At 36.6% G+C, this 21,573-nt stretch overlaps 1 protein-coding gene and 1 pseudogene across 9 annotated transcripts in view; one reads left to right on the plus strand and one right to left on the minus strand.

The window, feature by feature from the left end:
* The window catches only part of ARNT (aryl hydrocarbon receptor nuclear translocator), a 138,126-nt gene that overhangs the window by 53,889 nt on the left and 62,664 nt on the right, over positions 1 to 21,573 (plus strand). For all 9 annotated transcript variants that reach the window (XM_077156109.1, XM_077156108.1, XM_077156106.1 and 6 more), the window contains 2 exons: positions 10,915 to 11,026; positions 19,308 to 19,352. In XM_077156109.1, coding sequence (XP_077012224.1) covers positions 10,917 to 11,026; positions 19,308 to 19,352 — 155 coding nt within the window. In that variant the 5' untranslated portion in view covers positions 10,915 to 10,916. The remainder of the gene's footprint in view (positions 1 to 10,914; positions 11,027 to 19,307; positions 19,353 to 21,573) is intronic.
* LOC143679799 (histone deacetylase complex subunit SAP18 pseudogene) lies at positions 16,645 to 17,368 on the minus strand (annotated as a pseudogene).

Below are 21,573 nucleotides of genomic sequence, written 5' to 3' on the forward strand. Positions count from 1 at the left end.
GGCGTGAGCGCTGCACCAGGCCGGCGGAGAAAGAGGGAGAGGAGGGCGGGCCGGCTGGCGGGGCTTGAGCGCCGCGCTGGGCCGGCGGACAAAGAAGGAGAGGAGGGCGGGCCGGCTGGCAGGGCGTGAGCACCGCGCTGTGCCGGCAGAGAAAGAGGGAGAGGAGGGCGGGCCGGCTGGCGGGGCTTGAGCGCCGCGCCGGGCCGGCGGACAAAGAAGGAGAGGAGGCTGCAGGTCTTTCTTTATGCCAGTTTGAACCATTGTCTAGCGTCCTTTCCTTTCAGTCTTGAGAACTCCCTTTAGCATTGCTTGTATGGCTTGTCTTATGGTGTTGAACTCCTTCAATTTTTGTTTATCTGAGAATGTCTTAATCATTCCCTCATTTTTATTTCTTTTTTTATTTATTAATTAAAAAAATTAACAACAAACAAAACATTAAGATATCATTCCGTTCTACATATATAATCTGTAATTCTTTTTTTATTGATTAAAAAAATTAACAAACCAAACATTAAGATATCATTCCATTCTACATATGCAATCAGTAATTCTTAATATCATCACATAGTTGCATATTCATCATTTCTTAGAACATTTACATTGATTTACAAAAAAAAAAGACAACAGAAAAAGAAAAACGGTAACAGAGAAAAAAAGATTATACATACCATACTCCTTACCCCTCGCTTTCATTTATTACTAGCATTTCAAACTAAATTTATTTTAACATTTGTTCCCCCTATTATTTATTTTCATTCCATGTGTTCTACTCCTCTGTTGATATGGTAGATAAAAGGAGCATCAGACACAAGGTTTTCACAATTCCAGAGTCACATTGTAAAAGCTATATCATTGTTCAGTCATCATCAAGAAACATGGCTACTGGAACACAGCTCTACATTTTCAGGCAGTTCCCTCCAGCCTCTCCACTACATCTTGAACAACAAGGTGATATCTACTTAATGCGTAAGAATAACCTTCAGGATAACCTCTGAACTCTGTTTGGAATCTCTCAGCCATTGACACTTTGTCTCATTTCCCTCTTCCCCCTTTTGGTCGAGAAGGTTCTCTCAATCCCTTAATGTTAATTCTCAGCTCATTCTAGGGTTTTTCTCAGTCCCTTTATGCTGAGTTTCAGCTCATTCCAGGATCTCTGTCCCACGTTGCCAGGAAGGTCCACACCCCTGGGAGTCATGTCCCACACAGCGAGGGGGAGGGTGGTGAGACTGCTCGTCGTGTTGGCTAGAGAGAGAGACCACATCTGAGCAACAAAAGAGGCTCTCTTGGGGGTGACTCTTAGGCCTAGGTTTTAAGTAGACTTGACCTATCCTTTGTGGTGTTAAGTTTCTTATGAACAAACCCCAAGACTGGGGGCTCAGCCTATAGCTTTGGTTGTCCACACTGCTTGTGAGAATATCAAGAATTCGACTTGGGGATGTTGAATTTCTCCCCATTCTCACCATTCCCCGAAGGGGGCTTTGCAAATACTTTTCCACTCACTGATCGAATCACTCTGGGATTCATCGGGGTCATTCCCTCATTTTTGGAAGAAAGTCTCACTGGGTATAAAATTTTGGGCTGCAGTTGTTTTCTGTCAGCACTTTCTTCCCTTCTTTTTTTAAAGATATTTTTATTGTAAATGACAAACAAACATACGAATATTCTTTTTTTGGGAGTAGAATGCAAGATTTATTTATTTAAAATATTTTTATTGACACAACAAAACAACATACAAACACAAACATTCCTAACATATGAACATTCCATACTTGGTGTACAATCAGTGGCTTACAGTATGTAGTTGTATATTTATCACCATGATCATTTCTTAGAACATTTGCATCATTCCAGAGAAAGAAATATTCATCACCATGATCATTTCTCAAAATATTTTCATCACTCCAGAAAAAGAAATAAAAAGAAGACTCATACATACCATATCCCTTACCCCTCCCTCTCATTGACCACCAGTATTTCCCTGTACCCAATTTATTTCTAACATTTGTTACCCCTATTATTTATTTATTTTTAATTTATATTTTTTACCCATCTGTCCATATCATAGATAAAAGGAGCATCAGAACAAGGTTTTCACAATCACACAGTCACTTTGCAAAAGCTGTATCATTATACAGTCATCTTAAAGAAGCATGGCTACTAGAACACAGCTCTACGTTTTCAGGCAGTTCGCTCTATCCTCTCTAATATACCTTAAACTAAAAGGGATTATCTATATAATACACAAGAATAACCTCCAGGACAACCTCTCGGCTCTGTTTGAAACTCAGCCTCTGACCCTTTATTTTGTCTCATTTCTCACTTCCTCCTTTTAGTAGAGAAGGTTTTCTCAATCCCTTGATGCTGGCTCATTCTAGGATTTCTGTCCCACATTGCCAGGGAGGGAGTCATGTCCCACATAGAGGCAGGAAAGCAGTGAGTTAGCTTGTCGTGTAGGCTGAGAGAGAGAGAGGCCACATCTTAGCAAAAAAGAGTTTCTCTCGAGGTGACTCTAAGGCCTAAATTTAAGGAGGCTTAGCTTCTCCTTTACAGGGTAAGTTTCGTAGGGGCAGACCCCAAAATTAAGGGCTTGGCCTCTTGATTTGGTGGTCACCACTGCTTGTGAGATTATCAGGAATTCTCCAAATGTGGAAGTTAAATTTTCCCCCTTTCTCCCCATTCCCCCAAGGGGACTTTGCAAATGCTTCTTTATTCACTGTTCAAATTGTCCTGGGATTTATTGAGGCATCACTCTGGACAAACCTACAAAATCTCATGCCCTATTCAGGGTTCCATGTACTTATGGTGTTCAATTAAGCTGTCCACTTAAGTTATATTAGGAAATGCACTAGTCTAAATATAAATTTTGTACCAAATAAACGTATTTTGCTTTAGTCTCACACATAAGTTAAAGTTTTAAAATATTAGTTACTATCTATTGTCAACACCCTGAGTTATTGGCATTCCTTTGTTCTTCCTCATGCAAAACATTTTTAAATTTGTACATTTAGTCCCTATCATTATACACTCTAGGCATTCCTAGATTATTCCATCTCAGTCTTTTTTGTATATCTTTCCTTCTGATTTCATTTGTGCCCCCAGGCCTCCTCCCTCTATCGTTCTTACATTCAGCTTCATTCAGTATTCTAACATTATAGGTAGTATTGTGCTACCCATTGCTGAATTTTTACAAAAAGTCCTGTTGCACAATTTGTATCCCTTCAGTTCCAATTACCCAATACCTACCCTATTTCTATCTCCTGATGACCTCTGTTCTTAACTGAAATTATCCAAGTTCATTCATTAATGTTCATTCATATCAGTGAGACCATACAGTATTTGTCCTTTTGTTTCTGGCTAACTTCACTTAGCATAATGTCCTTAAGATCCATCCATGTTGTTACATACTTCATCGCTTTTTTCTGTATAACAACTGCATAATAATCCATTGTATGTATATATCACAGCTTGTTTAGCCACTCATCTGTTGGTGGACAATTTTGGCTGTTTCCATCTTTTGGCTGTAGTAAATAATGCTGCTGTAAACATTGATGTGAAAATGTCCGTTTGTGTCTTTGCTCTCATATTCTCTGAGTAGATACCTAGCAATGATATTGCTGGATCATATGGCAATTCTATGCTTAGCTTCCTGAGGAACCGCCAAACTGCCTTCCTGTGTGGTTGTACCAATTGACATTCCCACTAACAGTGGATAAGTGTGCCTCTTTCTCCACATCCTCTCCAGCACTTGTCGTTTTCTGTTTTATTGATAATGGCCATTCTGGTGGGTGTGAGATGATATCTCATTGTGATTTTGATTTGTATTTCCCTAATAGCCAGGGAAGTTGAGCATCTTTTCATGTGCGTTTTGGCCTTTTATATTTCTTCTTCTGAGAAGTGTCTGTTAAAGTCTTTTGCCCATTTTGTAATTGTGTTGTCTGTCTTTTTGTTGAGTTGAATAATCTCTTTATATGTTCTGGATACTAGAACTTTGTCTGATATATTATTTCCAAATATTGTTTCCCATTGTGTAGGCTGTCTTTTTACTTTCTTGACAATGATCTTTGATGGACAAAAGTGTTTAATTTTGAGGAGTTCCCATTCCTTTCTTTCTTTCTTCAATGCTCATTCTTTGAGTGTAAGATCTAGGAAACCGCCTCCTATTACAAGTTTTATGAGATATTTCCCTACATTTTCTTCTAACAGTTTTATGGTCTTAGATCTAATGTTTAGGTCTTTGATCCATTTTGAGTTAATTTTTGTATAAGTTGTGAGATATGGATGCTCTTTCATTCTTTTGCTTATGGATATCCAGTTCTCCAAGCAGCATTTATTGAAGATACTGCTCTGTCCCAGGTGAGTTGGCTTAACTGCTGTATCAAAGATCAATTGTCCACAGATGAAAGAGTCTGTATCTGAATACTCTATTCAATTCCATTGGCCAGTATATCTATCTTTATGTCGGTTCCATGCTGTTTTGACCACTGTAGCTTTGTAATATGCCTTAAAGTCAGGTAGTGTGAGACCTCCGACTTCACTTTTCTTTATCAAGATATTTTTAGCTATTTGGGGCACCTTCACCTTCCAAGTAAATTTGGTTATTGGTTTTTATATTTCTGCAAAGTAAGTTTTTGGATTTTAATTGGTATTGTATTGAATCTATTAATCAATTTTGGTAGAATTAACATCTTAACTATATTTAATCTTCCAGTCTGTGAGCATGGTATGCCCTTCCATTTATTTAGGTCTTCTGTGTTTCTTTTAGCAGTTTCTTGTAGTTTTCTATATATAGGTCTTTGTATCCTTAGTTAAATTTATTCCTATATATTTTATGCATTTGATTGCAATTGTAAATGGAATTTCTTTCTTGATTTCCCCCTCAGATTGCTCATTGCTAGTGTATAGAAGCACTACAGATTTTGAGTGTTGATCTTGTAACCTGCCACTTTGCTGTGCTCATTTATTAGCTCTAGTAGTTTAGCTCTGGATTTTGGGGTTTTTTTCACATATAGTATCCTATCATCTGCAAACAGTGAGAGTTTTTCTTCTTCCTTTCCAATTTTGATGCTTTGTATTTCTTTTCTTGTCTAACTGCTCTGGCTAGAACTTCCAACACAATGTTGAATAACAATGGTGACAGTGGACACCCTTGTCTTGTTCCTGTTCTTAGGGGAAAAGCTTTCAGTCTTTCCCCATTGAGGATGATGGTAGCTGTGGGTTTTTCATATATTCCCTTTTTCATATTGAAGAAGTTCCCTTCTATACCTATTCTTCGAAGTGTTTTTGTTAAGAAAGAATGTTGAATTTTTTCAAATGCCTTTTCTGCATCAGTCAAGATGATCTTGTGTTTTTTCTGCTTTGATTTGTTGTTATGGTGTATTACATTAATTGATTTTCTTATGTTGAAAATTCCTTGCATACCTGGAATAAACCCTATTTGTTCATGGTGTATAATTCTTTAATGTGCTTCTGGATTCAATTTGCAAGAATTTTGTTGAGGATTTTTTCAACTATATTCATTAGAGAGATTGATCTGTAATTCTCTTTCCTTGAGATATCTTTGTCTGGCTGTGGTATGAGGGTGATGTTGGCTTCATAGAATGAGTTAGGCAGACTTTTGTCCTCTTCAAATGTTTTGAAGAGCTTGAGCAGGATTGGTACTAACTTTTTCTGGAATGTGTGGTAGAATTCACATGTGAAGCCATCTGGTCCTGGGCTTTTCTTTTTTGGAAGCTTCTTAATGACTGATTCAATTTGTTTACTTGTGATTGGTTTGTTGAGGTCGTCTATTTCTTCTCGAGTCAAAGTTGGTTGTTCATTCCTTTCTAGGAAGTTGTCCATTTCATCTACATTGTCTAATTTATTAGAATGAAGTTGGTGGCACAATACTGTGAATGCAGTTAACACCGCTGAAATGTAGAATTTAAAGTAGATAAAATGGGAAATTTTAAGTTGTATATTTGTTTCCAGAATAAAAATAAAAATTAAAAAACGCCATAAGACTGTAGACCACAAAGAGTGAATCCTAAGGTAAACTATGGACTATAGTTAATAGTGTATTTATAATACCTTTGTTTCATCAATTGTAACAAAGGTACCACACTAATACAAAATGTTAATAATAAGGAAAACTGGGGTTGGGGGCAGGTATAATATGTATATTATATATATATTTTTAAATAGTAGCTATTCTGTTGGGTGTGAATGGTTAGTGTATGACATTTAATATATATATGTATGTAAACTTATAAAAAAATTGTATAGTATGACATATATACAAAGCAAAAAAGTGAAAAAGCAATAGTTTTCAAAGCACAAGTGGTTACAGGACATATTCTAGAGTTTGTCATGATCCTCTCAGAATATGGTATATTTTTGTGTATTTTCCATACACAGTTGAAAAAAGCTGTATTCTGCTCTTCTGGGTTGGACTGTGATAGAAGTAAGTGTCATTTAAACTATATTGGTTGATGGTGTCGTTGTGTTCTATATCTTTACTGATTTTTTTCCTAGTTTTCCTGTCAGTTGCTAGAAGGGGGTGTTGAAGTCATCTGCTTTAATTATAGATTTGTGTATTTTTCCTTTTTTGTTCTTTCAATTTTTGTTTTGTTTCGCATATTTTCATAGTTTTGTTTCACGTATTTTCTGCTCTGTTGTTTGATGCATACTTAGGACTGGGGTGTCTTCTTGGTGGATTGACTCCTTTATTATTATATAATGCCGCTTTCTGTCTCTGTAAATTATTTTGTTTATCCATTCATCAGTTGATGTCCCCTTGGGTTGCTTCTACCTTTTGGAAGTTGTGAATAATGGTGCTATGAAAATTGGTATGCAAATATCTGTGTATCTGTTACGAGTCCCTGCTTTTAATTCTTTGGGTTTATATCTAGAAGTGGGATTGTAAAGTCATTTGGTGATTCCATACTTAACTTTCTGAGGAACTACCAAGCTTTTATCCATTTATCTTCACCTTTTTACATTCCTGCCAACAGTGTACAAGCGTTCCTGTTTTTCTACAACGTCTTCAACACATGTTTCCCATTTTTTAAAATAGTAGCTGTTCTGGTGGGTGTGAATGGTTAGTGTATGACATTTAATAAGAAAGTTTTGAAAAATACATTAATGGAAGGTAGAGCTTTTCCTATGAGATGCTTTGAATGTACTGTAGAGCTGCTCTAATGAAAAGTATTCAGGATTGGCATAGAAATAGGAAAATATATTAACACAGAATCAAAGTCTGAAAAGAGATACGTCTCTAAGGAATTTAAGATATACTTAAAGAAGCCCTTCAGATAAGTCAGGAAAGGATGCTACTGTTCAACAAATGATATTGGAATAATTAGCTATCCAACTGGAGAAAAATAATTAGAGCCCTACCTTGTAGCATCTATAAAAATAAACTCCAGATGGATTAAAGATCTAATTGTGAAAAATAAAAGTGTTGTAAGAAATAATCAGAAAGGTGAGGGAGCCTTCCTAAGTAAGATAGAAAATGCAGGAACTGTTTAGGACTACACTGATAAACTTGACAACATGTAAGTGAAAAAAATTTTGTAGTTAAAGAGCAAATATAGATGGTGAGAAAATATTTGTAATACGTTATAGACAAGGGGCTTAATTATCTTGTGTATTAGGAAAGATCCTACATGAACTCATTAGCAAAAGACACATAATTCAGTGCAAAAATATTAAATAACTGAAAAGGCAGTTCATTGATTTCAGATGAGTAATAAATATAAAAAATAAAAAGCACATTCTCCTCTGTAGTCAGGTTAATCAAATGAAAACAAAGTGCCATTTTTACCTGTCAGATATGGTAAAAATGAAAATGTACATCTGGTGCTGGTGAGGGAGCTAGGTACTCTGTGTCCTTGGTGGGAGCATAAATTTTTAGCAGCCTTTTTGGAACGTAATTTAGCAGTATCCATCAAAATTTTAAATCTTATGTATTTGAACACAGTGAATTCCACCTCTACAATCTATCCTAACTAGCAAGAGAATTTTTAAAAATATTTTTATTGATAAAACTTAACATGCATACATTCCATACATGGTTTACAATGACTCACAATATCATCACATAATTGTGCATTCATCACCATGATCATTTTTCAGAACATTTATATCACTCCAGAAAAATGAATAAAAAGAAAAAAGAAAATACTCATACATACCATACTCCTTACCCCTCCCTCTCATCAACCACTAGTATTTCTATCATCTACCCAGTTTATTTTAACCTTTGTCCCCCCTGTTATTTGTTCATTCTCCATCCATATTTTTTATTCATCTGTCTATACCCCAGATAAAAGGAACATCAGACACAAGGTTTTCACAGTCACACAATCACATTGTAAAAGCCATATTGTTATATAGTCGTCTTCAAGAATCAAGGCTACTGGAACACAGCTCAACAGTTTCAGGTACTTCCCTCTAGCCACTCTAATATATCATAATCCAAAAGGGATGTCTATATATTACATAAGAATAACCTCCAGGATAACCTCTTGACTCTGTTTGAAATCTCTCAGCCACTAAAACTTTATTTTGCATCATTTCTCTCTTCCTCTTTTTGTTCAGGAAGGCTCTCTCAATCCCTTAATGCTGGGTCCTTGCTTATCCTGGGATTTCTGTCCCACATTGCGAAGGATATTTACACCCCTGGAGTCATGTCCCATGTAGGGTGTGGGGAGGGCAGTGAGCTCACCTGCCGGATTAGGTTAGAAAGAGAGGCCACATCTGAGCAACTATAGAGGTTCTCTGGGGGTGACTCTTAGGCCCAATTTAAAGTAGTCCTAGCCTGTCCTTTGCAGGAATAAGTCCCAGAGGGGAGAACCCCAAGATTCAGGGCTTGACCTATTGACTTTATTGTCTCCACTGCTTGTGAGAATATCAGAAATTCTCCAAATGGGGAAGTTGAACACTTCCTCCTTTCTCCCCAGTGTCCCAAGGGAACCTTGCAAATACTTCTTTATTTACTGCCCAAATTACTCTGGGATGTATCAGGACATCATACTAACCTGGACAAATCAACAAAATCTCACACCCTGTTCAAGATTCCTTGTACCTATGGTGTTCAACTAACCTGATCATACAAGTTAAATTAGGAAATGCACTATCCAAAATATAAATTTTGCACCAAGTAAATGTCTCTCTCTTTGATCTCAGACAGAAGTTGAAGTGTTAAATTTGGACGATATCATCCTTTACCTTGTATTCTGATTTACCTTAGTCCTGTCCAGCTCATCTTCATTCATATCTCTACTCGAAGTCAGATCCCTTTTTCACCTCTGTAAACAGTTCCTGAATGGGGTATTGCTGACTTTCATAGCTTCAGAGCTCTAATTCTGAATCTCAGAATACCCAAAGTTTCAAGGACTGACCAGGTTATAAACAAACAGTTCAGTGTCTCATAATTTAGCAATAGCAGTTAGAACTCCTGAATATATGTGACTTCTTTAAGAGTTTACAATCTGGGTCCCTTTACAATAGGCCCCCACCTGATAACCCATGCTATCGACTTCAGTTCACCATGTTTTTGTATCATAGTTAGTTCATATGAATGAGGCATGATAATATTTGTCTTTTTTGTTTTTGATATTTCATTCACCATACAGTCCCCAAAGTTCATTCACCTAGCTGCGTGCCTCATAACTTCATTCCTTCTCATGGCTATTCAGTAGTCCGTTTTATGTATACATCATAGTTTCCCCTTCCATTCCTCAGTCATTGTCCCCTTAGGCTACCTCCATCCATTGTGGATTGCGAACACTGCCACCATAAACACAAGTGTGCAAATGTCCATTCCTCTCCCTACACTCAGTTCCTCCAGGTATATACTGAGCAGTGGGTTTCAAGATCATATGGCAAACCTACCCCTAGCCTCCTGTGAAACCGTTACCACACTGTCCTCCAATGGACTGTACCTCTCAGTTTCCCTACCAACAGTGAATAGGTACATCTCTTTCTCCGCATTTTCTCTAGCACTTTTATTTCTCTGTTCATTTTTAAACAATTTTATTCACACATCATGCAGTCAAACCTAAGTAATAGACAAGACTTTGCCACTATAATTTATCCTAGCGAGAGAATTTAAAGCTGTGCATGTAAATGGTCCTGGAACATTATTTCTATTAGTAGAAAATTGGAAACAATCTAAATGTCAGTCATTTGTGGGATTGTTGAATAAAATATGGTACATTTACACTCTTGGAATTCATAGAGAAAATGAGGTTTGTGTGTGAGTATGTGCATGTATAGATGCATGATGTATATTCCAGTGATAAAAGAAAGTTGCGCATCAAAATGAAGATCAGGATTCAATATTAATTAAGGAAAAAATGTGCCTGTTTTTATTATAGAGATGAGTATATATAAACCTAGCGGGAAAATTAAGAGATAAGTCATATTTAAGTGTTAACAATGGTTACCCTTGGAAAATAAGATTGAATTGGACAGGAGAGGGGCCACGGGGCAGGAAAGGGAAACATGACGTTGGACTTTAAGTTTTACTTGATATAGTTTTTTCTAAGTATTGTAATTTAGATTATTTTTTACTTTGAAATGTTTCTGTATTTTCCAAATAAAAGAAATAAAAGGAGCTAAGTTATAAATATTTGTGGCTTGAATGAACTGTACAAACCAATTTGCATGTGTGTGTTTTACATTGATTTTATATCATTTCAAGCTGCAGAATATAGTACTGCCTCTTCTAAACTTTGCGAATTGGTGGGAACTAAAGTTGGGGAAATCTTTTATCAATGTAAGAATTCAAGAATGGCAATCTGCATATAGGCATTTGGGTTTTCTAGCAAATTGTTTAAATTTTATCTTGAGCCTTTCTGCTAGTCAACTTGTTGTTAATGATAAACAATTATCTTCTTTTTCTAAATGTTTATTTCCTATTTTCTCTGACAGAAATGGCATCAGAAGTACCATCACTAGGTCCAGCCATTGCCTCTGGAAACCCTGGATCTGGGATTCAAGGTTCAGGAGCCATTGTCCAGAGGGCTATTAAGCGGCGACCAGGGTGAGCTTGGGTATATAGAGTATTAAGATTACCTCTTTTTAAAAAAAATACTTCTTTATTTATTTTAAAAATATTTTTGAGATCTCTTCATGCACCAAACAGTCCATCCAAAGGATGCAGTCAGTAGCTCACAATATTATCACATAGTTGTATATTCATGGTTGTTATCATTTTTAGAACGTTTGCATCACTCCAGAAAAAGAAATAAAACGACAAAAGAAAACCCATATGTGCTGGTTTGAAAGGATGTATGCCCCCTAGAAAAGCTGTGTTTTAATCAAAATCCCATTTCATAAAGGTAGAATAATCCCTATTCAATACTGTATGTTTGAAAGTGTAATCAGATCATCTCCCTGAATGATGTGATTAGTCAAGAGTGGTTGTTAAGCTGGATAAGGTGATGACGTCTCCACCCATTTATGTGGGTCTTGATTGGTTTATTGGAGTCCTATAAAAGAGGAGACATTTAAGAGATTCAGAGAAAGATTCAGAGAAAGCAGAGAAGAACGACATAGCCACAAGGAGCAGAGAGTCCACAAGCCAGTGTGACCTTTGAAGATGAAGAAGGAAAATGTCTCCCAGGGAGCTTCATGAAACCAGAAGTCAGGAGAGAAAGCTAGCAGATGACACTGTGTTCGCCGTGTGCCCTTCCAGCCAAGAGAGAAGCCCTGACTGTGTTCGGCATATGCTTTCTCACTTGAGAGAGAAACCCTGAACTTCGTCGGCCTTCTTAAACCAACGTGTCTTTCCCTGGATGGATGCCTGTTTAGATTGGACATTTCTATAGACTTGTTTTAATTGGACATTTTCTTGGCCTTAGAACTGTACACTAGCGACTTATTAAATTCCCCTTTTAAAAAGCCATTCTGATTCTGGTATATTGCATTCTGGCAGCTAGCAAACGAGAACACCATATATCCCATGTCCCTTACCCCTCTCTCTTGATTCAACTAGTATTGTAATCTATCCAATTTTTTTAAAAACCCTTATCCCTCCCTATTATTTATTTATTGTCCTTATGTTTTTACTCATCTGTTCATTCCCTGGATAAAGGGAGTATCAGACACAAGGTTTTCACAATCCCACAGTCACATTGTAAAAGCTATATGGTTAACACAGTTGTCATCAAGAATCAAAGCTACTAGAATACAGTTTCAAGTACTGCCCTCTAGCCATTCCAAATACACCATAAACTAAAAGGGGCTATCTATATAATGCATATTAATAACCTTCAAGATAACCTACCTCTCAACTGAAATCTTTCAGCTGCTGAAACTTTATTTTGTCTCATTTCTCTCTTCTCCCTTTTGATGAAGAAGACTTCCATGTCCCGACTCATCCCCAGGAGTCCTGTCCCATGTTGCCAGAGATTTACACCTTTGGGAGTCATGCCCCACATAGTGGGGAGGGCAGTGAGTTCACTTGCTGAGTTGGCTTAGAGACAGCAACCACATCTGAGCTACAAAAGAGGCTTTCTGAGGGTTACACTTAGGCATAATTATAAGTAATTATAAGTAGATTAGACACAAATAACAGCATCTCAGAACTTAGAAAAAACATTTACGACTCTGGAATAGATGTGACTGTTGTAAAAGCTTATAATCTAGGAACCTTTAAATAGACCCCAACCTGGTAATCCGTGCTGTTGATTTCAAATCTCCAAGTTTGTATGATAATATTTGGTTTTTTGTTTCTGACATTTCATTCAACATACTGTCCTCAAGGTTCATTCAACTAGTTGCATGCCTCAACTTTATTCCTTCTTACAGCCACTCAGTAGTCAGTTGTATGTATACACCACAGTTCTTTTCCTCAGTTGATGTATCCTTAGGCTATGTCCATCCATTGCAAGTTGCGAACACCACTGCCATAAACACCAATGTGGAAATGTCCATTCGTGGTCCCCACTCTTGATTCCTCAAAGTACATACTTAGCAGCCTCCTGTGGAGCCACCACTCTGCCCTCTGGAGGGTCTGCACCACTGTGCTTCCCAGCTAACAGTGAAACGGTACATCTTTCTTCAAATTTTCTCCAGCACTTGTATTTCTCTGTTCATTTTTAAACAATTTTATTCACATATCATTCAATCCAACCTAAGTAAAAAGTCAGTGGTTCCCAGTATAATCACCTTCACCATGCTTTCACCAGCACCACCACCACCATTAAGATAGTCTTTTATATAAACCCACCTGATTTAGTTAATTGCTGACCCCACTTGGCTATTCCTTACCCTCTCACCTCAACTGGTTACTGCTCTGCAATAATTCATATAATCTCTTTAGTCCTTGAATTTGACTGTATACAGAATTGATGTTTTTTAATTTCAGCTTTTTTTTTTTTAAACCAAAGCAGTTTTTGTTGTTGTTGTTCTAAACCAAAGATCAGTGCAAGGTAAATCTCTTGCTAAACCCAGAGATTTAACCCTATTGCTGAGGAAAGTGTTTACTGCTTTCATTAAACTTTGTATCTGCATTGTCAAAATTGCTTTGATATGTGTCTTATTTTTCTGAATTCAGACAACTCTAGAATATTTCTCCTAAGTTATTGATATGTAGTTTGATTTTGAATGCAGAGCCCCTACAGTCCAGAAATATTGATTAAATGCCTACCAAGCACTAGGAATTCTGCTGATTGCTAAAAGGATACAAAGATAAATAAAGCACTGTCCCTGTCCTTAAATTGCTTATTTTGTTACAGAGGTAATCATTACACACATAAATATAATACAAGATAGAAATGACAAGTTCTATAGGAGAGGAGCAGATATTGTGGTGTGTATTTTAGAATATAGAAATAACACATTGGTTGGTAAAGATGAAGACTTCAAAAAGGAAGTTGCTGTAAAGGGCCTGGAAGAATGTGTAGTATTTTATCCATTTTTTTGTTATTAAATTTCCCTTTCTTTTCTTTTTTTTCTTTGTTCCTCTTTTCTTCTCTCTCATCTTCTCCATCCCTTCTATCTAGTCTCTTCACTCTTGTCCTTCCCTCCTTGCCCTTTTCCTTCTATCCTTCCCTCCCTTTCCATCTTTAGGTTCTTTCCCACTAGTAGTAACACCAAAGAGTGATCCCTGACAAGGGCCTAAGCTCTTATAGCAGTCATATTTAGTCTAGTGATTATTACGTCTGGATTTTGAGAGGCTGTTTTATATGTGTATAACCTGGTATTCAGAGATAAAAACAAACCTGATCAGGTCAGGATTAAGGTGTAACACAGAACACAAGGAAGACATTGTCTATATTTTAGAACCTCACCTACTCTTTGAGACCAAAGAAAAAAGGGTTTATTTTCTCCAGAACCTCGATTTTCTATAGCACGTAATCTAACTCAACCTGTTTGGATAGCTCATTTAAACAATCCAAACACAGGGAGCCCAGAATAAGAATGAGAGCCTTTAATCCTGTATAACTTAATGTAATGCTTGAATGTATCCCAGAATATATCAAGCAGATAATCAAAAAGTGCTGGCAAAGTCCCTTGAGGGATGGGAGAAAAAATATGAAACTATTAAAGTTTACCACCAGGGAAACCCTTGATACTGTGTCAGACATTAGGGACACTCAAATCAATACACCAAGCCCTTGATTTTGAGGTTTGCTCTTGTGAAGGTTATATATGTAGCAGAGAAGCTTAGCCTACCTATAGGTATGCCACCGAGTTTCTTCTGGAGGACCTCTTGTTGCTCAGATCTGGCCTCTCTCTCAAAGCCCAATTCTGCAAGTGAAATCATTGCCCATCCCCTTACATGGGACATGACATCCAGGGATGAAAGTCTCCTGGCAACATGGGAATTGACTCCCAGGGATGAGTCTGGCGCTGACGCTGTGGGATCAATAATGTCATTCTGACCAGAAGGGGGAAAGAAGCGTAACAAATAAGGTATCAGTGACTGAGAGGGTTCAAATAGAGTTGAGACGCTACTCTGGAGGTCACTCTTGTGCAAACTTCAGTTAGATATTGCTACCTATCATAACTTGCCAAACCCTAACCAAAACCATTCCTGCCAATCCTAAAGAACACCTAGGGCAATATATGAGATTCTACAAAGGTTCCATGTACTAGGTTAACTTTCCAGAAACCTACAACCTCCAGATGAGTCCCTGGACCAGATAAGTCCTGAAACCTAGAGGGGACAGCCTCTTCAGAATGTCAGCTAGTTCTGTCTCCCTACCCCTTACTATTGACCGCCCCTTCCAATGTGAAAAATTTAGGATGGCATAGGCCAAGTACTCCTAAAGAGTGGGAGAAAGATCAAAGTGATGATGGAGTTATATAGAGAAGGTAGGGTTTAACAAATGAATATTTTTTTGCTGAATTATTGTATTGATATTTCTTTTAGTTTCCAGTATCTTTTGAGTAAAAACCTTAGATTGTGGAATTGTAACCCATACCAAATTCTGAAATCTGTTCTAAAACTAATTGTTGGGTTGTGCTTTGATATTGCTGTTTTGTATATATGTTATTTTTCGCAAAAAAGTGATGGTAAAAAATATATGTATATTCCTTCTAGTCTCCAATGTTCTGGAGGAACTAGAAGGAAAAATCAGAGATGATGGTATGGTAGCCCATGACAAACTCTGGAATCTGTCCTGTAACTAGTTGTTGAAGACTGCTTTGAAAACTATTGCTTTTTTGTTTCTTTGCTTTGTATTATACAATTAAAAGGTTACATAAAAAAAAAAAGAAAAAAAGCGTGATCCCTGGGTTAAGATGGTAATGTGAGAACGGCTGTGTGTCTAAGAGATTTTACACATTTTAACACATTTACTGAGGTATTGGGTACATAACTAACATATCCAATGTTCCAACTAGTAAGTGGCAGATCTAGGGTATGAACCTTGGAAATATATCTTTTGTCCACTCTCTTAAACGTTGTTATGGTTACTTATAATAATAAACAATAAAATAATAGTACTAAACAATTAGAACAATATAAATATAAAAAATACATTATTGGTTGTTACCATACAATATTGGTCAATACAGAGTTCACTCTAATTTTGTAGGTTTGTCCAGAGTGATACCCTGATAAATTCCAGAGTGATTTGAACAGTGGAATAAAAAACTATTCGCGAAGTCCCCTTGGGGGAATAGTGAGAAAAAGGAAAAATTCACCTTCCCCATATAGAGAAGACCTGATATTCTCACAAGCAGCAAGGACAACAAAATCAATAGGCCGAACCCTCGATCTTGGGGTTTGTTCATATGAAACATATCCCCTCAAAGCTTCAAAGGATAGACTCAGACTACTTAAAATTAGGCCTAAGAGTCACACCCAGAGAACTTCTTTTGTTGCTCAGATATGGCCTGTCTTTCAGCCAGCAAGGCAAGCAAACTCACTGTCCTCTCCCTCTCTACATGGGACATGACTCCCAGGGGTCTAAACCTCCCCTGGCAGCATGGGACACAAATCCTGTAATGAGCTGAGACTCAGCATCAAGGGATTGAGAAAACTTTCTCTACCAAAAGAGGGAAGAGAGAAATAAGACGAAATAAAGTGTCAGTGGCTGAGAGTTTTAAATAGGGTCGAGAGGTTATCCTGGAGGTTATTCTTATGCATTATATGGATAACCCCTTTTTAGTTTAAGGTGTATTATGGTATAACTTTTTTTTTTATTAGACACATATATTTAACAATACAGTTTTACAGAGAATGCTAAGAGCACTTTTTTCATATTTTACAGAAGAGCTTGAAATAATATGGACCTTCTATTAATATTCACACCATAGCACAGTCAAATTGAATCTAAATAGATGCATCACAATGTGCTTAACAGTTTAAAGGCTTAATGGCAATAATCAGGAAAAGAATGTAACTTTATTTTACATCACTGACTGAAAATACATTCAAGAAATAGTAAATAAACATTTAATATGGTCTCATGCGCCCAGAAGGAGGTGGTGCCCGATTTGGAGGGGTGATTGCTATGTCCAAATAATCTCCTCTTTGGAACTTCTGCGACTGCAGGGTCATGGAATCATCAGTCCCCTTTCTGCCAGACATGGTGCTGCCAGTCTCCTTTACTCGATAGCCAGGTCTTTTAAGATCAGTAAAAACAATAGCAAAGTTGAAGTGTGTGCCCTTCTTTCTGGCTTCTGGGTAAACTTCTTTTACTAAACTAGTCAGTTCTTTCAAGGTTGCATCCATCCAAGTGTAGATCTGAAGCTCGCTGGAGGGCATGTTTCCGTGGGAGAACTCATCCATTCGGTGGTGGCGGCCGTTATTGGTGGTGAAGACCCGCAGCAGCAGCGGGCATGTCTTCTCCCGGTCGATCAGCTTCTCGGGTTCCTTCTTAATTTCCTCCTGGGTAACGCGCGACTCCACCGCCATCTTCCTCCTACGGCCCGCCTATGGTATAACTTTTGCAAGTGAATATGTGATTGTGAAAACCTTGTTCTGATGTTCCTTTTATCTATCTTATGGACAGATGAGTAAAAAAATATGAATTAAAAACAAATAATAGGGGAACAAATGTTAAAATAAATTGGATAGAGGGAAATACTAGTGGTTAATGAGTGGGAGGGGTAAGGAGTATGGTATGGATGAGTTTTTTCTTTTTATTTCTTTTTCTAGAGTGATATAAATTTCTGAGAAATGATCATGGTGATGACTATACAACTGTGTGATGATACTGTGAACCAGTGATTGCACACCAAGTGTGGAATGTTCATATGCTAAGAATGTTCGTGTTGTATGTTGATTGATTTTATTAATAAAAATGTTTTAAAAATTCACTCTATATTAAGAGCAAAGAGGTTACAGTAGATAAACTTTTCCTCTTCTTTTGGAAGAAATATATATAGCATACGTGCATAGCAAAAACATGGTGAAAAGATACTCATCAAATTTCTGGGTGGTGGGATAATGAGTAACTTTCTCCTTTGTTTTTCATTATTTTCCATATTTTCTGGGAAGACTATATTGTTGATATAGAAACATATTAAAAGAAGTAATACACTTTTTTCAAGGAAAGATTAGAAAATATTGAAAGTTAGAAAGGAGAATAAAATGGTAATCCTACTATTCAATGTCAGTTTTCTAGTGTAATTTCTTTCAGTCTTTATTCTATACGTAGATCTTCTTTAGTAGTTATAAACATTCAATTATATAGTTTTATATAGCCTGTTTTTCACCTAATAAGTTATAATAACCTCTTTTTCATGTTATCTTATTCTTATAAACATAATTTAAAATTATTTTTTGTATTAGTCTGTCATGTACTTAGTTCTTATTTTGGGACATTTAAGTCATTTTCAAGATTTTGCTATTTTTATGTGTAATGCTATAGTGAACATCTTTGTACAGAAACCATTCTCCCCTATTTAGAATTATTTCTAAAGGACAGATTCTTAGAAATGGCGTTATTGGATAGATGGGTAGGATTTTGGCAGGTCATCAGGGAGGTGAAAGAAGAATGAATGCTTTCAGAATTTTACTTCATATGCAGCCCATCTAGAAGCCCATAATATCAGGTTGTTACACGAATAAAGATGCCAAGAGTGACCATTGGGTGTAAATGTGAGTAGCATTTTAATTTAATAGAGTATAGTGCTGAATAGAAGATCAGCCTACCCTTTTACCTATAATCTTCCCTATTCTCCTGAAATGAAAGTCACTTCTCTTTTCACTTAGTGTCTATAATAAGTAGTATGTTGATTGTGCTTCTCATATGACACTTTCCCCTTTATACTTGTTTTATATTTGTTTTTGTCTAGGCATCAGTCCCTTGAGGGCAGAGTTTATATTTTTGCCTCACCTAGCACGGTGTCTTTTATGTAGTATATATTATATGTTTATTAGAAGAATGAGGGAAAGTAGCATAATTACCCTTCTTAGGTCTTAAATAATTCCCTTATGGATTACACTGCTGTTTTGAAAGATGTTTCTGAAAGCAGGTAGTAGGGCTTAGACTATAGATATGAAAAATAGACCTAACTATTCATATTAATTTTTTCTTCTTGTCCTTTTGAGTGGGTTCTTGCCCCTTTTGTCAAGATTGTGCTCTGATGCAAAGCTTAGGCAAAGCTGAACTGCTGCCCTAGGAAAGTAATAAAGTGGCAGGTGGTACTCTTTTCTATTGTCCAACTTCTTTGCCCAGTTTGGCACTGTGAGTAAGGATGGCCCAGCTCTAACTAACCTAGCTTTGCTTGACTGCAGCCCCTTCCTCTTTCCTTTTTAGATTTGGGTGGCTATACAGATAGCTTATGGATTGATAATTTTTAATTTCTTAATGTTCTGTGTTATCAGTAGACTTACAATAATTGTTGTTGGTTTTTCCTAGGCTAGATTTTGATGATGATGGAGAAGGGAACAATAAATTTTTAAGGTAAGATTTTTAAAAACTTTTTCTGGACTTCTAATAATAAATATTCAGTTTATCAACTCTATTCTTCTGATCTGTAATATTCTTATTCTTAGGCCTAATAAGTATGTTTCACCCTAAAACTATGAAATTTTATATTATATTCTAGGAAATTTTCAAGCATTCTGTTAATAATCCCAGAGGAAAGAGTTATTGAGGAAAAGGCAGAGAATTAAGAAAATATTCTATATCAGTTATCTATATTGCTGTGTAACAATATTGACTTAAAACAGCAATTTATTATTTCTGCAATTTTGTCGATTGTGTCAATCTCACTTACACTCAATCATTAAACTGGCTGGTCAAATGAGGACTGGGCTCAAGTCTCTGAATCACATTTGTTGATTTCTCATGGCCAAAGCAAATCATATGTCTGAGTCCTGAATCAGTGTGGGAGGGGGCCACACAAGGAAGTGGATACTAGGTACCGTAATTTGTTGGTGAGGGGGGGTGCATCATAAGTGTACTAATCAGTCATACCCTGTGATACCTGTTGATTGTTACAGAGCAGGAATTGAAATTTGCATCTTTGAGTAATTAGTCTTCTAGAGTATTAATAATGGACTTTTCAATATATTGATGAAGGGGTTCTTCCTGAGAAGGAAGATATTTGTGATGAAGATTAACTACTTGGCTTGTTTTCAAGTGAAAAAAGCAGTAAGAGGCAAAGAAAGGAAGATAACTTTTGACTTTAATCTGCCTTTCTTATTCCCAAAATTGAAACTATTTACCAGGGCAATCTCTGCACTGCAGACTAAGAGATATTTGATTTTTATTTTTTATTAATTAAAAAAAAATTAACTAACACAACATTTAGAAATCATTCCATTCTACATATACAATCAGTAATTCTTAATATCATCACATAGATGTATGATCATCATTTCTTAGTACATTTGCATCGATTTAGAAAAAGAAATAGCAAGACAACAGAAAAAGAAATAAAATAAGAGAAAAAAATAAAAATTAAAAATAAAAAAAAAAGCTATAGCTCAGATGCAGCTTCATTCAGTGTTTTAACATAATTACATTACAATTAGGTAGTATTGTGCTGTCCATTTTTGAGTTTTTGTATCCAGTCCTATTGCACAGTCTGTATCCCTTCAGCTCCAATTACCCATTATTTTACCCTATTTCTAACTCCTGATGGTCTCTGTTACCAATGACATATTCCAAGTTTATTCTCTAATGTCAGTTCACATCAGTGGGGCCATACAGTATTTGTCCTTTAGTTTTTGGCTAGTCTCACTCAGCATAATGTTCTCTAGGTCCATCCATGTTATTACATGCTTCATAAGTTTATCTTGTCTTAAAGCTGCATAATATTCCATCGTATGTATATACCACAGTTTGTTTAGCCACTCGTCTGTTGATGGACATTTTGGCTGTTTCCATCTCTTTGCAATTGTAAATAATGCTGCTATAAACATTGGTGTGCAAATGTCCATTTGTGTCTTTGCCCTTAAGTCCTTTGAGTAGATACCTAGCAATGGTATTGCTGGGTTGTATGGCAATTCTATATTCAGGTTTTTGAGGAACCGCCAAACTGCCTTCCGCAGTGGTTGCACCATTTGACATTCCCACCAACAGTGGATAAGTGTGCCCGTTTCTCCACATCCTCTCCAGCACTTGTCATTTTTTGTTTTGTTGATAATGGCCAGATATATTTGATTTTATGATTAATATAAAATAAAGGAGCCTTTAAAAAAAATTTTGTGGGTGCCCATATTAATTTCATTTATTTATTAGTTTAACTGTTGCTTTTTTTTTTTTTTTTTTTTTTGGGTGCATGGTCCGGGAATCGAACCCGGGTCTCCTGCATGAAAGGCGGGCATTCTAACCACTAAAGTACCCGTGTACCCCAACTGAGTGCTTTTTAATTGGTGAAAGTAATATATTTTACATTGCAAAAATTTTAAGCAGTATGAAGTTATGTACTGTGAAAGTATTTCTTCCTTTCACTTTAGACCTTCAGAACATTTCTCTCTAGGCAACTACAGTTTCCTTCAAGATATATTCAGTGCATATGCAAGTGTTACGCAGGTACAGATAAATGCATACTTGTGCACATATATACACTTACAATCTCCCCAGTTTTTGTTTTATACAAGGATCCCCATATTGTAAATTGCTCACCATTTTCTAGTTTTATAATGCTTAATACAGGCAGTAACAGATATCTTCT

Source organism: Tamandua tetradactyla, chromosome 4 (assembly GCF_023851605.1).
Source record: "Tamandua tetradactyla isolate mTamTet1 chromosome 4, mTamTet1.pri, whole genome shotgun sequence".
Taxonomy (NCBI): Eukaryota; Metazoa; Chordata; class Mammalia; order Pilosa; family Myrmecophagidae; genus Tamandua; species Tamandua tetradactyla.